Source organism: Manis pentadactyla, chromosome X (genome assembly GCF_030020395.1).
Source record: "Manis pentadactyla isolate mManPen7 chromosome X, mManPen7.hap1, whole genome shotgun sequence".
Lineage (NCBI taxonomy): Eukaryota > Metazoa > Chordata > Mammalia > Pholidota > Manidae > Manis > Manis pentadactyla.
The window spans coordinates 14,372,104-14,388,524 of NC_080038.1; the positions used below are offsets into that span (position 1 = coordinate 14,372,104).

The following is a 16,421-nucleotide window of genomic DNA, read 5'->3' on the forward strand; positions in this document are numbered from 1 at the left end:
GACCATACCATATCAGTGGGATCTCCAGAGAGGCTGGGGTCTTAGTGATATAAGGTCAGCTACATGGGTGTCCCATGACTGACCCCCAGTAAAAACCCTGGATACTAAGGCTTGGTGAACTTCCCTTGTTGGCAATACTTTGTGCATTTTTTCACACATCACTGCTGGGAGAATTAACTGTCCATATGATTCTACTTGGACAGGACAAATGGAAGTTTGTACCTTATTTCCCCTAGACTCTGCCCTATGTGCTTTTTTCCTTTGCTGTTTTTAATCTATATACTTTTACTATAATAGACCATAACCATGAGTTTAACATACTTCCTGAGTTCTTCTGGTGAATCATGAACCTCAGGGTTGTCTTGGACCCACAACAATAGGTACTAGCACTATAAGCCAGTCCAGAGGTTCATGTAATGGGAATGTATTCAAGTCTTGGGTCTCCTCTCCATAGAGTCAACTGTCATCTGGCTCAGATACAGTGATGTACCTTAAAATTAAGGTTCAGAAAATAGAAGCCACTCTCTGAGGGCTGGAGACTCACTGCCTCAGAAAACTTTCAAGAGGTTGATACGATATAAGTCCTTCAGACTGGGGAGAAATGGAGTCAAACAAGATATGACTGAAGAGATTCCTACCCCTGGAAGTCCAGATTGGCTGAGCTGGGAAATAAGAGGTACCAGAGATGAACATGGATTGCTAAAGGTAAACATTTTTTAATTATGCAAGTAATCCAAATATATTTTAGACAAATCAGAAAATAGGGGTAAGTAAAAAAACAGATTAAAAACTTTTTATAAGGCTACCTCCCTGAGATTACCACTGTCAATATTTTGGAGAAAATCCATCATTCAGCATTTATTTATTACACAATTATCTACTGAGCATCTACTATAAGACTGTAGCAATCAATAATATAACCACAATTTTAATGGAGCTTAATGTCTATTGGCAAGTCAGCTATTGCCCAACCCTCCCAGACCTTTCTCTGAAATCACATACCAAACACATATTTTTAATTACGGTGAGTCTGTACAGAACAGTGGTTCTCAAAGTGTGGTCTCTGGACCAGCATCATCAGCTTGTAATTTGTAAATGCACTTTCTCAGGCTCCACCCTATACCTTTTGACCCAGAAATCCTAAGGGTGGGCCCAGCAATCTGTGATTTAATCAACAGAAGTGATCCTGATACATGCCCAAGTTAAAGAACCACTGATACAGAAAAAGATACCCCGCAACTAGCTTTTCTTAGTCCACAATAAACCATGAACACTTCCCATGTCTCCAAGTATTCGTGCACATTTTTTAGGCTGTATAATGGGCTAATCTAGGGCCAATGCTGTGCTACCATTTTCTTGACCCTATCTGTCATTGGTCTTCGAGTTTCAGTTTTCATTTGCAAATAACATTAATATCTTGGTGGATTTTAGCTTTACTATCTGCATTCTTACAAATGCACAATACATGCTAGTACCAAAGAATATTTTGTTCTTAAGGAACTAGACAACCTAAAGAAATTAATAGGATTGAGAGTCTGGTCTTGGAGATATAGCATTTAGGGACATACTCTGTGTGTGCGTATGTCTGTCTGTCTTTCCTTCCCATAAAACCAAGTGAGCCCTCAGAGCTGTTTTTTCTGCCCTAACTTTGCTTTAATGAAGAAGTCAGGAGAAACATAGCAATTGTTATTATTTCTTGCATTTATATTATCCCTCGGGGAACATTTCCAAACAAGATCAGGTATTAAGATGGGTGATGACAATGTACAAACATGACTCACCAGACTGGAGGTTTCAGTTTGAACAACCTTTCTGCTGCCTGGATAGCCTTCCCAACATCGTTGACCAACATGCTGACAGTGAAGAACTGACCCACATCCCTGTAATTGTTCATTTTCACCAAGCTCCCTTTTCTTCCCAACAAACTGTTCAGCTGGATACCTTAAGAATTTGAATTGTAGATAAAGTTATGAAAAATTTTTCTAGTTTCTGTCCTATTAAATATGTAAGCCTTTAGACAGAGGACAAAGTGGGCATTCTGGCTACTGCTTCAGGTATGCTGTCAGAGAGGAACTGTTCCTTTTGAAATATAATGCTAGTTATTTGAACATGTTTTTAATGCCTAACTTGTATTAAACAAAGCATATCCACACCTGTGATAATAAATAGCCTTACCTATTTTCCTTAATTCCATGGATGTTTCAAATTGTTGTCCAGCAACTATCAGCAAAACTGCCAGGCTAATTCCTGAATAGAGAGATGACTGGAACTCAAATCCTTTGCGATACCTGTAATTACAGAACCACCAAGTTCTTATCATATCATCTCATTATAGTAGAAGGAAAAATACTATAAATAATGTCACAAGCCAACCTTCTCATGAACATTTTTACTACTCTAATGTATTGTTTTCCAGAGCCCCCTAGCACTCAGATAGCTCTCTAAAAATGTCATCAGAGTGACACAGTAAACTACACCAGGGCGTTTTAAATTTTTTCTTCATCAGGCATATATTCCTTTTTAGGAAAGGATGATCATTGTATAAAATAAGGAAACTATTTTGAAGTGTACAGAAAAAAACTTAAAACCTGTCATAACCCATCCCCCCAAAGCAGACCATAGTTTGATGTCCAAATCTCATTTTTAAAGTTAGACACCATTTGTACATTGAGCAGTTTTTATTACATAGAAACCATATCAATTATAGGCTATTTATTTCTCTGCAGGCTGTTTGTTTCCTTCTATCACAAAATGGAATCATTTTGTCACATACGAAACAGTTATTGCCAGAATCCTAGATCCCAAAGAGCTCTAAGAGCAGTGGCATAAAGTAAGAGAAGGGGCAAGGATCTACTACATTAGGATGAAGAATAAGATCCCAACCCGAGAATACCATTTTCATACCAAAGGGGTTACAGTCCTATTTTCAATTCTCTTATTCTTCTTTCTACACATAAAAAGTTTTGCCCTTCCATGAACAAGCATGACTATCATAATTGGGAAAAAAGAAATCGATCAGTGAAGTAATGACATGAAAACATCTTTAAGTGGGACAGCTCATACCAAGGACTTTGAACCAGGAGTAAAACTTTATCACTCATGTCACAACAGGAGAATTAAACACCAACAAAATATTAACTGTGGGAGGGAGAACTATTATTTAAGTCGGTTAATCTGGTTTTAGGAACTTTGGAGCATGATCCAAGTACCCTCAGATGGACCAGAGGACATCAAGAAAGTCCTTCTGATCCCAGCCAACAAAATTCCAATGAAACTGGAACCTTTCCTCCACCAGACGTTTTGGGGATTTTAAATTCCATATCCTACCTTATTTGATTTTTTTCATTTTCTTTAACTATGAAAAGTTACCTGGGAAGAGCGCAGAGAGGGTGACTTCTCTACGCCTCTTACCCATAAGTCAAACAGGCCCAGCCTGGGTGTGGACCCAAGGAGCCTGGAGTCAGGACTGCTGTCCCAGGTTCACCTCAGGCTGGCCCCATGACCCAGCACCACCCCCTGCCTCCCCAAGCCACACGCCCACATCTGCATCTGAGGGCCTGGGTTAGACCATCCCCGAGGCCGCACTGGAGCCAACATGCCCCATTGCTCCTGTGCCCATTGCCACTACCTTCTGAAGTGGATGGAGAAAGGTTCCTGGGACCTTGAAGGAGCCACAGGCAGTAATTTCCTGACCCAGGGGTTGAATTCTTGGCCACCATAGTGGGAACACAGCTTCTTATTTTAGCTGTACCAAATGTTAATTTCCCTTCCTTTCAACACGAACTGACTCCTCTCTACCACACACTGCATCAGGGGAGTACAGGAATAAAGCAAGGTCCCTACACTCCAACAGCCTACACTATGATGGAGGTGATAAGATCAGCACACAATTAGTAAAAATACAAGTGTGAGTGTGGTAAGTATCCTAAAACCACAGAAATCCAAGTCCAGGGGGACTCACAGAAGACATGTGGGGCCACCCCTAGAGGCTTCAGATACAGCATGAAGATAGAGAGAATTATAATGGCAGTGATCTGGAAAGGGACCCCCAGCATAGCAAAGGGCAGGAGCAGAGATGGGAGTCTGGGGAGCTCCTAAGGAACTTCAGTTCAGTTGGACATCGATCAGGTAGTGGACAACAGGGTAGAGTATGTTGGAGAAAGTATGAGGAGCACATAGAATGGTGATCTAAGAGTTGGAATTTTTATTTAATTGGGAGTGGAGAGCCATAATGGGGCTTTGAGCTTTAGGAGGAGTAAACTGTCAATCCATGCAGGATAGACTTTGGAGACATCAAGCAGACAGCTTACTTGGGATACTGTTAAAACAACCTGGCAAGAAAGTTAAAAAAAAAAAAAAGCACTGATAAGGGGTGGTAGTGATGGGAAAGGATTGGCAGGGAGTGCAGGAGGACTCAAGAAGGGCTGGAATTGGGAACTGACTGGGGAGATTAAGTAAGTGAAAGTTATCAAACACTGAGCCAAAGTGTATTCCTAGGAGTCTAAAGAATGGTAGTAAGGAAGTAAGGCCTTCGAGGCCATTCCTTGTAGAGAGAAACAAATGACTTCAGCCTCAGACATGTTGAGCCTTAATACAAGCACCATTTTGACATACGACAGGTAGGCAAAGAGGGAGTGAGTGATGTGGGGCCAAAGCTTAGGGCAGAGGTTGGGCTGCAGATCAGCTAAGAGTTCCAAGGTGTGGGAAGAGTGTGGATGGAGAGAAGAGGGTGGAGGACAAAGTCTACAACATGTATGAAAGGAAAGAGAGGGTGGGGAAGAGGAAGCAGTTAGAGTTAAATGAGAGAGGAACAGAATGCCAAGAGCTCTTGTGATGGACATGGATGAGGTAGGCTGCTGGCTCCACCTTCAAAATACATCCAGGCTCTGACATCTCAACATTTTCATTAATACCACCCTGGTTCAAGCCACCTCAGATCTTCCCTGCAGCATTGCTGTAGTCTCCTAACTGTTCCCTCCTTCTGCTCCATGGTAGATTATTTAACAGCCACAAATTCCTCCCATCCCACTATGTATGTGCCTTGGCCACTCTCCCACATGCGGGTGGTGTCTGTTTCCCCCACCACTTGCCCTTGGTTTGGCCGTGTGGTTTGCTTTGACCAAGAGCATGTGGCAGAACTGGCCTTGCATGCCTGAGCCCAAGCCTCAACTGGCTTTGCGGCTTCTACTTTCACTCTCTTAGAATGTTGCCCACCATGTAATAAAGCTGCTCTACCTGGATCAGAAACACAAAGCAGAGAATGGAGGCTCACCACCACCGGCAGCACCAGCTACCAAATGTGCATGAAGCCAACTTGGCCCTCTCAGCCCTGCTGACCCTCCAGCTGACTGCAGCTTCAGGAGCAAGCCCAGCCCTTTAGGAGTAGGACCAGCAGGGGAGCTGCCTGGCCAATCCACAGAAACTAAAATTCGTTGTTTGAAGCCACTAAATCTCAAAGTCCTTTGTTATGCAGCACCTGATAGCTGATACACCCCATAAAATGTATTATTCTTTGCATAACAGAGAGAGTACTCTGGCTAAAATGCATGTCAGACCTTGTCACTGCTCTGCCCAGGGGTAGATCACCTCGCTGGGAGTAAAAGGTCTTTTTCTCTCCCAGGTCCCGCCACTCTCCCATGTACTCTCATACCCCATTATCCTTGAGTGTGCCCAGCATGCTTACTCCTCAGGGTCTTCACCCTTGCTGTTCCTGCCTCCTGGAATACTCTCTCCACAGTTACCTGCGAGGCTAGTCCCTCTTCCCCTTCACAACTTTATTCACCATCACTGACTACCCTCTCTAAAATTGCAGACAACTCCCCCTTTCTCCTGCCTACTTAACTTTTCCCCACAGCCCTCACCGTCAGCTGCCATCCTGTATAGTTTTCACATTTGGTTGTCTGACTTCCCTTACCCTCAATGCAAGGTCCATGAGGGCAGGTATTTGTGACTACTGTGTCTTTATCCCCACAGTCTAGAAAAGTTTCTGGCACACAGTAAACCCTCAATAAACATTTGTTGAATAAATGAATGATTGGGAAGATAATGCCCTGGAAGTGGTGGAACAAGGTTCTGGAAAGAGTAGTTGGGAAGGAATATGCCGAGCTTCCTCCCTGCCCCTATAAACGAGTGAACTTGTGGGAATAAGGTCACCAGCAGAAAACCCTGTTGCTAATGGTTTCCTTTTGGAAAAAGGAATCTGGAAATTCCCAAAACAAATTTATGGCATTTTTCCCCCTCTGCCAATAGACACATATACATAGGGAAAGCCCTGGATCTTTAGCCTCTGCAATTCTGTTCTTTGCAGCAACATACATGCTATTGACTAGGGCCAAGGGTTTACCACTCAATGGCACTATCTCGACTGTTGTTATCTTTGTAGTCCGACTCCAAGAAGATGTCCATGTAGATCTTCCCACACAGGCAGAACATGTCGGGGTGGTCACAGCTCTGCGTAACCTGGAGCAAGACCTGCAGAGCTTTCTCACGGTCGCCTGCATTTTTTCTCCTGAAAGATTCATATGATAAGATCACAAACATCTGAATGAGACACGGAAGTATATATACATATATATATATATATATTCATCTGTGAAGGGTGGGTGTAAGGACACTGTGCTTCAGCAAGGAAAAACAGCTAAGTTATATTTTTCATATTCAAATGTGACAATTGCTTAAGATCCAAACCAGTAAATCTCATACTACTGTCCCTATGTGATCCCTTCTCTTTAAATTAGACCTGAACTATGGATGAAAGCACACATGGAGCAATGTACTTGGAATTACCAGAAAAAAATTATATGCTGACCTCCTATACCTGAATAGGGAGCAAGGATTTCAGAAGCTAAGCCTGAATCACAAAGATGACACAGTTTGACAAAAGGTTCTTTTATAAAAGTGGCAGGGCTCCCAAATTCACAAAGCCAAACTCAATTTAGAAATGACATGAAATCTTGCTATTCTCAAACAGGGAAGGACTCTAGTAATTCCTGTTTTCCTATCTTATGTTATATCCACCAGAACAGGAAATGTAGGAAATTATTTCTATATTCATAAATCACAGTTCTATTATTAGATTTTATCATATGATAAAATTTTCACTTTACACACAGGAAAAGGATTCCTTAGAGAGTTGTTAACATAATTTTTGCCACAAAATAACCTGAGTTTGTGGCTGTGAAATATTAAAAGTGTTCCTGTGAAAGCCTGGAAGCAAATGTCCATCAGCAGTGGGGACTGATTCAATCAACTATGGCTCATGATATTCATATTTAGATTATATTTATAAACTCAGATTATACTATAAAATATTAAACACTTATAAAAAGAAATGGAAAAAAAAAAGAAAGAAATGGAACAATTTCTATGTGATACCGCTGTGGAGAGATCTCCAGAATATATCATCAAGACAAGAGAGCAAGGGGTTGAATACTATGCACAGAATGCTACCTTTTCATTTAAGAAAAGGGAGAATGTGAATAAGTATGTGTATCTGCTTTTATTTCTCCAAAATGGAAGAATAAATCATACGATAATAAAAGTGGCTACCATTAGGTGGAAGAAGAAAACACAATGAAGGGACAGAGGTTACACTTTTGGGAATCTGACTCAGAACCTATGTAAGTTTTTATATAATAAGAAAATAAAATGAAATACATTTTATTAAAAAGTGTTCCCCCAAAACACCATCCACCAATGAATATACCATCTGAATTTGTGGCTGGAACAAACAAAAGAACCTATGCTGCTGTTTGATGGCATGAATACCCACAAAAGAAAGAAACTAATTCACAAGATTTTAAAACATACAAATTTAACTGAATTTTCCTAAGAGGATATAACCTAAGGAAAAAAAAATTAAATGCAAGGAATCATAGTGTTAGTGATAATACTAGTACTGGTATTTTGAAATTATTATATATTTATAGTATAGAACACTACAAATAGTGATATTAATAATATTTGAAACCAGATTTTTCAGCATAAGAGATACAAATATAAAATCAAAGAAGTTCAGTAAAAATCCTATAGTCCTAAATTTGAATGTGAACACCAGTATGAATTCATGAAGGGGTTTCCCTAGCTCTGCTTAGCAAAAAGGCCCAAAACAATGAGCAATTCAGTAGCAATGAGACCCTCCAAGCCCTGACTGGGGTCTGTAAATACCATCTCTCAAATCAGGACTCCTTGCAGGAATGGATGAGTCCAGAACATCTTGACATACAAAGAAGCAAAAACGCTACTAAAGATCAACACCAAAGACTAAGGAGCCAGAGAGGATTACAGATGGCAGCGTGAGAGGTGAGACAGAGGCCTCCTCCCAAAACCACACATAATATGAAAATATAATTAATACAACTAATCTGGAAAGAGCAACAGGAAAGAAGGCTGCACCACACTGCATACACCTGGAAAAAAGAATAGGCCTCATAGAACAAGGTAATGTACCAGAGCCAAAATCGGGCAGGTCCCAATCCCTTCCCCCACCCCAGCTCACTGGCAGGAGGAAGAGAAACCAAGTGGGGAGGGAGTGGAAGCCTGGGACTGCTGAATACCTAGCCCTGGAGATCTGCTCTGGGAGCATGAACAAAATTAAATTGCATGGTGCTCTGGTGATTAGTGGGAATGGAAAGATGAGACAGGCAGAATACCTGGCAAGACTGAGATGCCAGCTGCTTGTGGAAAACAGGTTTCCATATCCGGCTACTCTGGGACAAAAGAAAGACGGGCAGTCTGAGAGACTTCTTAACAGCAAGAGAGCTGCTAAATGGGTAAGGATTGCCCAGACCTTACTGCTCAGGAGAAAGGACAGGTAGACAAAATTGTCCAGGCACACTCTGCCCAGCAGGTTGGGAACTTTCAGGAGCTTCAGGTACTCCATCCCCATGGCTGGTTATGCGGCTCCAAGGCTCCCACCATGATACACAGCCTGCTGCACCTTCCTCCCGGACAGCCCGCACCTGGATTGCAAACCAGCAGCTTCTGCCCTGGCATCAGGCCAGCCAGAGGGAAGCTCTGCCTAAGGCAGCAACAAACATGAAGCATAGAGGAATACATCTGTCTGTTCAGCCCACTGGTACTGGCAGTGGAGACAGGCATAGCAGCCGGGAAGCAGGAAACAGCTCTTTCCTCCCCCCAGGCACCAGCACCACTCCCCTGTGACCCCCGACATCACCCCAGGGGCTGAGCAGCTCCAGAGACTAGAGTTTCTGGGCACTAGAGAGCAGCATATACAAAAATGAAAAGTCAAAGGAACCTGGTTCTAACCAAAATCCAACAAACACCAGAAAAAGAGTAAAGTGAAACTGAACTTATCAATCTTCCAGAAAGATTCAAAATGAAAATCATAAACATGTTCATGGAGGTACAAAAAAATATTCAAGAACTCAGCAATGAATTCAGGATGGAGATCCAATCATTACGGAATACAATTGAGGGATATTAAACAGACTAGATATGAAGGAGGAAACGATAAATGAAATAGAAATTAAGAGAAGAGGAATACAAAGAAGATGAAGCACAGAGAGATAAAAGGATATCTAGGAATGAAAGAATATTGAGAGAACTGTGTGACCAATACAAATGGAACAATATTCATATTATAGGGGTACTGGAAGAAAGAGAGAGAGAAAAAGGGATAGAAAGTGTCTTTGAGGAAGTAATCGCTGAAAACTTCCCCAATCTGGAGAAGGAGATAAACTCTCAGGCCATGGAGGTGCACAAATATCCCAAAACAAGGAACCCAAGGAGGACAACACCAAGACACATAATAACTAACATGGCAGAGATCAAGGATAAGGACAGACTATTAAAAGCAGCCAGAGAGAGAAAAAAGAAAACCCATGAGACTATCATGAGACTTCTCAGCAGAAACCTTACAGGCCAGAAGGGAGTGGCATGATATATTTAATGCAATGAAGCAGAAGGGCCTAGAACCAAGAATACTCTACCCAGTAAGATTATTGTTTAAATTTGAAGGAGGGATTAAACAATTTCCAGATAAGCAAAAGCTGAGAGAATTTACCTCCCACAAACCATCTCTACAGTGTATTTTTGGAGGGACTGCTATAGATGGAAGTGTTCCTAAGGTAAACAGCTGTCACCAGAGGTAAAAAAACCACAGTAAAGAAAGTAGAACAATTAATTACTAAGCAAATACAAAATAAAATCAACTACTCCCAAAGTCAGTCAAGGGATAGATAAAGAGTACAGAGTATGATACCTAATTTGTAAAGAATGGGAGAGGAAGAAAAAGGAGGAGAAAAAAAGAACATTTAGATTGTGTTTGTAATAGCATACTAAGTGAGTTAAGTTAGACTCTTAGATAGTAAGAAAGTTACCCTTGAACCTTCAGTAACCACGAATCTATAACGCCTACAATGGCAATAAGTACATACCTATCGATAATCACCCTAAATGTAAATGGTCTAAATGCACCAATAAAAAGACACAGAGTCAGTGAATGGATAAAAAAACAAGACCCATCTATATGCTGCCTACAAGAGACTCACCTCAAACCCAAAGACATACACAGACTAAAAGTGAAGGGATGGAGAAAGATATCTCATGCAAGTAATAGGGAGAAAAAAGCAGGAGTTGCAGTACTTTTATCAGACAAAATAGACCTCAAAACAAAAAGTAACAAGAGACAAAGAAGGACATTACATAATGATAAAGGGGTCAGTCCAATGAGAGGATATAACCATATAAATATCTATGCACACAACACAGGAACAACGACATATGTGAAACAAATACTAACAGAATTAAAGGGGGAGACAGAATGCAATGCATTCATTTTAGGAGACTTCAACACTCTACTCACTCCAAAGGACAGATCAACCAGACAGAAAATAAGGAGACAAAGGTATTGAACAACACATTAGAACAGATGGACCTAAGAGACATCTAAAGACCATTCCACCCAGTAGCAGCAGGATACACATTCTTCTTAAGTGCTCACGGAACATTTTCAAGAATACATCATATACTAGACCACCAAAAGAGCCACAGTAAATTCAAAAAGACTGAAATTGTACCAACCAGCTTTTCAGAACACAAAGGTATGAAACTAGAAATAAATTGGACAAAGAAAATGAAAAAGCACACAAACACATGGAGGCTTAACAACTTCGTCCTAAATAATCAATGGATCAATGATCAAACAAAAACAGAGATCAAGTAATATATGGAGACAAATGACAACAATAACTGAACACCACAAAATTGGTGGGATGCAGCAAAGGCTGTGCTAAGATGGAAGTATATTGCAATACAGGCCTACCTTATGAAAGAACAACAATCCCATATGAACAGGCTAAACTCACAATTAATAAAACTAGTAAAAGAACAAATGAGGCCCAAAGTCAAAAGAAGGAGGGGCATAATAAAGATTAGAGCAGAAATAAATAAATCAAGAAGAATAAAACAGAATCAATGAAACTGGGAACTGGTTCTTTGAGAAAATAAACAAATCAGATAACCCCCTAGACAGACTTATCAAGAAAAAAAGAGAGTCTACATACATAAACAGAATCAGAAATGAGAAAGGAAAAATAACTATGGATACCACCAAAATACAAAGAATTATTAGAGAATACTATGAAAAATTATATACAAACAAACTGGATAACCTAGAAGAAATGGACAGCTTTCTAGAAAAACAAACCTTCCAAGTCTGACCCAGGAAGAAACAGAAAGTCTGAACAGACCAATTATCAGCAAAAAAATTGAATTGGTAATCAAAAAACTACCTAAGAACAAAATGGCTGGACCAGATGGCTTCACCACTGAATTTTATCAAACATTTAGTGAAGACCTAATACCCATCCTCCTTAAAGTTTTCCAAAGAGTAGAAGAGGGAATACTTCCAAACTCATCCTATAAGGCCAGGATCACTCTAATACAAAAATCAGGCAAAGACACCACAAAAAAAGAAAATTACAGACCAATATCCCTGATGAACATAGATGCAAAAATACTCAGTAAAAAATTAGCAAACTGAATTCAAAAATGCATCAAGAGGATCATACACCATGACCAAGTGGGATTCATCCCAGGGATGCAAGGATGGTACAACATTCAAAAATCCATCAACATCATCCACCACATCAACAAAAAGAAGGACAAAACCACATGATCACGTCCATAGATGCTGAAAAAACATTTTGACAAAATTCAACACCCATTCATGATAAAAACTCTCAACAATAAGTGGGGGGAGAAGTAGAGGGGTATTAAGATTAGCATGCATGGGGGGTAGGAGAAAAGGGAGGGCTGTACAACACAGAGAAGGCAAGTAGTGATTCTACAACATTTTGCTATGCTGATGGACAGTGACTGTAAAGGGGTTTATAGGGGAGACCTGGTATAGGGGAGAGCCTAGTAAACATAATATTCGTCATGTAAGTGTAGATTAGTGATACCAAAAAAAAAAAAAAAAGGGCAGTTCCTGTGTGGTAACCTCCAATGAGTTCTACACAAGGGTATAAAGAGCATATAAAAGTGTAGGCAAAGGGTCTGTTTGCGTTTATACAGAAGATCAAAGCCTAATTGGGCTACCCCGAAAATGAACTAAGATACGATATGAAAGAGAACTTCCAACATCAGCACTCTCTGGAAGACTCATGCCAGTAGATGATCATCAAAAAACCCCAACAAAGATCCACGCACTGCTACAGCTGTAGATGCACTCATCCCACCAGCTCCTGGACTTGCCATGGGAATGAAGGAGATATCTAAGCTGGCCTGTGCATACAGTAAAACAACAAATTTGACTGGATCTATACTGTTGGAACTCAACCAAGAATTAGGAGAAGTGCAAATTGTAGTGCTCCAAAATCTTACAACTACAGACTATTTACTGTTAAAAGAACATAAGGGAAGTGAACATTCCCCAGGAATGGGTTGTTTTAATTTGTCTGATTTCTCTCAGACTGTTCAAGTTCAGTTGGACAATATCCACCATATCATAGATAAGTTTTCACAAATGCCTAAGGTGCCTAACTGGTTTTCTTGGTTTCACTGGAGATGGCTGGTAATTACAGGTATGCTTTGGTTATGTAACTATACTCCTATTATGTTAATGTGTGTGCGCAATTTAAGTAGTAGCTTAAAACCTATACATGCTGAAGTTACTCTACAAGAAGATATGTCAAAGAAATAATCAATCTTCCCATGTTTTCTTCTGCCTGCTACTTCTATAGCTTTTCTTCTTCCTTCCTAATTATAACCCTTAAATAGAATTCATGCCTCATATCAAATTTACCGAGTATCATAATTCTTCCAAGTGGTAAAGATACCTCAAGACAAATGCTGGGCATAGAAGCTACAGGGCATAAATATGCAAAGAAGTAAAAAGCTCACCATTTCAAACAATAAGGCTTCTCTCTCACTTACCAACTTTACATTTCCCTGTATGGCCCCGGAAGATGACTGGTTAGCCAGAGACGGGTAAGATTCCTCAAGGGAGGAACAACCTAAGACAGGCACAGTCGCAGGGGGGTCATCAGGTGAGAAATTGGGGATCAACAGAGGTGAGGCTTAGAACCTCACCCCCCCGTTCTGAGAGAAATCTTCTGCATACGTGGATGTTTTATTGCCCTTGTCTAGCTTGGATTAACACATAGTCTACAGGCACACACCTGATCATCTACATTTGCTCTCTTACAACACTAAACTATGTTTTCTACCTTTATCTTGTATCTACCTACCACTTCAGCATTTTATTAAAAATAATAATAATAAAGAGAGAAATGTGGTATCCACATATAAATCAAGTATAAAAACCAAATGAGTATTCATATTTGAACTGACTGTTTATAGTTCATAATGCATGAGCAAAACCGAAAGTTTCTGTGATGACTGCCCTTGTACTGTTCACTATGTAACTTATTCATTATGTAAGAATTTGTTCTCCATGTAAGAACTTGTTTGTTATGCCTCAGAAGATTGGAGACTGACGAAAATTAGGCTTGGGGTGGATTCATGATTGTGCATTGAGCATTGACTCCCCTATACAAAATTTTATTGTCGTTAACAACCATTTGATCAATAAATATGAGAGATGCCCTCACAAAAAAAAAAAAAAAAGGACAGACTTCCAATGGTAAAATAAATAAGTAACCGGGATGTAATGTATAGCATAAGGAATATAGTCAAGATATTGTAACAGCTTGGTAGGGTGATAGCTGGAACCTAGAATTATGGATATAAATGTTTTATCACTGTGTTGTACACTTGAAACTAATGTAATGTAATGCTGTGCGTCAACTACCCTTCAATAAAAAATAATTATCTAAAAAAAAAAACTCTCAACAAAATGGGTATACAGGGCAAGTACCTCAACATAATAAAGGCCATATATGACAAACCCACAGCCAACATCATACTTAACAGTGAGAAGCTGAAAGCTTTTTCTTTAAGATCGGGAACAAGGCAAGGATGCCCACTCTCCCCACTTTCATTTAACATAGTTCTGGAGGTCCTCGCCATGGCAATCACACAACACAAAGAAAGAAAAGGCATCCAGATTGTAAAGAAGAAGTTAAACTGTCCCTGTTTTCAGATGACATGATATTGTACATAAAAAACCCTAAAGAATCCACTCCAAAACTACTAGATCTAATATCTGAATTCAGCAAAGTTGCAGGATACAAAATTAATACACAGAAATCTGTTGCATTCCCATACACTAATGATGAACTAGCAGAAAGAGAAATCAGCAAAACAACTCCATTCACAATTACATCATAAAGAATAAAATACCTAGGAATAAACCTAACGAAGGACATGAAAGACCTATTATACCCTGAAATCTACAAGATACTCATGACAGAAGTTAAAGAAGATACCAATAAATGGAAACACATCCTGTGCTCATGGATAGGGAGAACTAATATTGTAAAAATGGCCATCCTGCCTAAAGCAATCTACAGATTCAATGTAATCCCTATCAAAAGACTAACAGCATTCTTCAATGAACTAGAGCTAATATTTCTAAAATTCATATGGAACCACAAAAGACCTCAAATAGCCAAAGCAATCCTAAGAAGGAAGAATAAAGCTGGGGGGATTACACTCCCCAACTTCAAGCTCTACTACAAAGCCACAGTAATCAAGACAATTTGGTAGTGGTACAAGAACAGACCCATAGACCAATGGAACAGACTAGAGAGCCCAGATATAAACCCAAGCATATATGGTCAGTTAATATACAATAAAGGAGCCATGGACAGACAGTGGGCAAATAGCCTCTTCAACAGCTGGTGTTGGCAAAACTGGACAGCTACATGCAAGAGAATGAAACTGGATTATTGTCTAACCCCATACACAAAAGTAAACTCGAAATGGATCAAAGACCTGAATTTAAGTCACAAAACCATAAAACTCTTAGAAGACAACATAGGCAAAAATACCTTGAATATAAACATGAGCCACTTTTTCCTGAACACATCTCCTTGGGCAAGGGAAACAAAAGCAAAAATGAACTAATGGGACTACATCAAGGTAAAAAGCTTCTGTACAGCAAAGGACACCATCAGCAGAACAAAAAGGCACCCTACAGTATGAAAGAATATATTTGTAAATGAGATATCCAGCAAGGGGTTAACATTCAAATTATATAAAGAACTCATACACCTCAACAACCAAAATCAAATAACCCTATTAAAAAATGGGCTGAGGATATGAACAGACAGTTCTCCAAAGAAGAAATTCAGATGGCCAACAGGCACATGAAAAGATGCTCCACATTGCTTATCATCAGAGAAATGCAAATTAAAACGACAATGAGATATCACCTCACACCAGTTACGATGGCCAACATAGGAAAGACTAGGAACAACAAATGCTGACAGGGATGCAGAGAAAGGGGAACTCTCCTACACCGCTGGTGGTAATGTAAACTAGTTCAACTGTTATGGAAAGCACTATGGAGTTTCCTCAAAAAACTAAAAATAGAAATACCATTTGATCCGGGAATTCCACTCCTAGGAATTTACCCAAAGAAAGCAAGATCTCAGATTCAAAATGACATATGCACACCTGTTTATCACAGCACTGTTTACAATAGCCAAGATATGGAAGCAACCTAAGTGTCCATCAGTAGATGACTGGATAAAGAAGATGTGGTACATATACACAATGGAATATTATTCAGCCATAAGAAGAAAACAAATCCTACCATTTGCAACAACATGGGTAGAGCTGGAGGATATTATGCTCAGTGAAATAAGTCAGGTGGAGAACAACAAGTGCCAAATGATTTCTCTCATTTGTGGAGTATAACAACGAAGCAAAACAGAAAGAACAAACCAGCAGCAGACTCCAAGAAGGGACTAGCGGTTACCAAAGTTGAGGCATGTGGGAGGGCTGGTGGGGAGGGAGGGAGAAGGGGATTGAGGGGCATTATAATTATTACA

The 16,421-nt window shown here is 39.9% G+C and overlaps 1 protein-coding gene across 1 annotated transcript in view; it reads right to left on the reverse strand.

Moving 5' to 3' along the window:
• MAP3K15 (mitogen-activated protein kinase kinase kinase 15) overlaps positions 1–16,421 on the reverse strand; it is a 118,975-nt gene that overhangs the window by 50,368 nt on the left and 52,186 nt on the right. Inside the window, 3 exon segments of the mRNA XM_036912775.2 lie at positions 1,782–1,941; positions 2,176–2,288; positions 6,344–6,508. Of these exon segments, the coding sequence (XP_036768670.2) occupies positions 1,782–1,941; positions 2,176–2,288; positions 6,344–6,508 (438 nt within the window).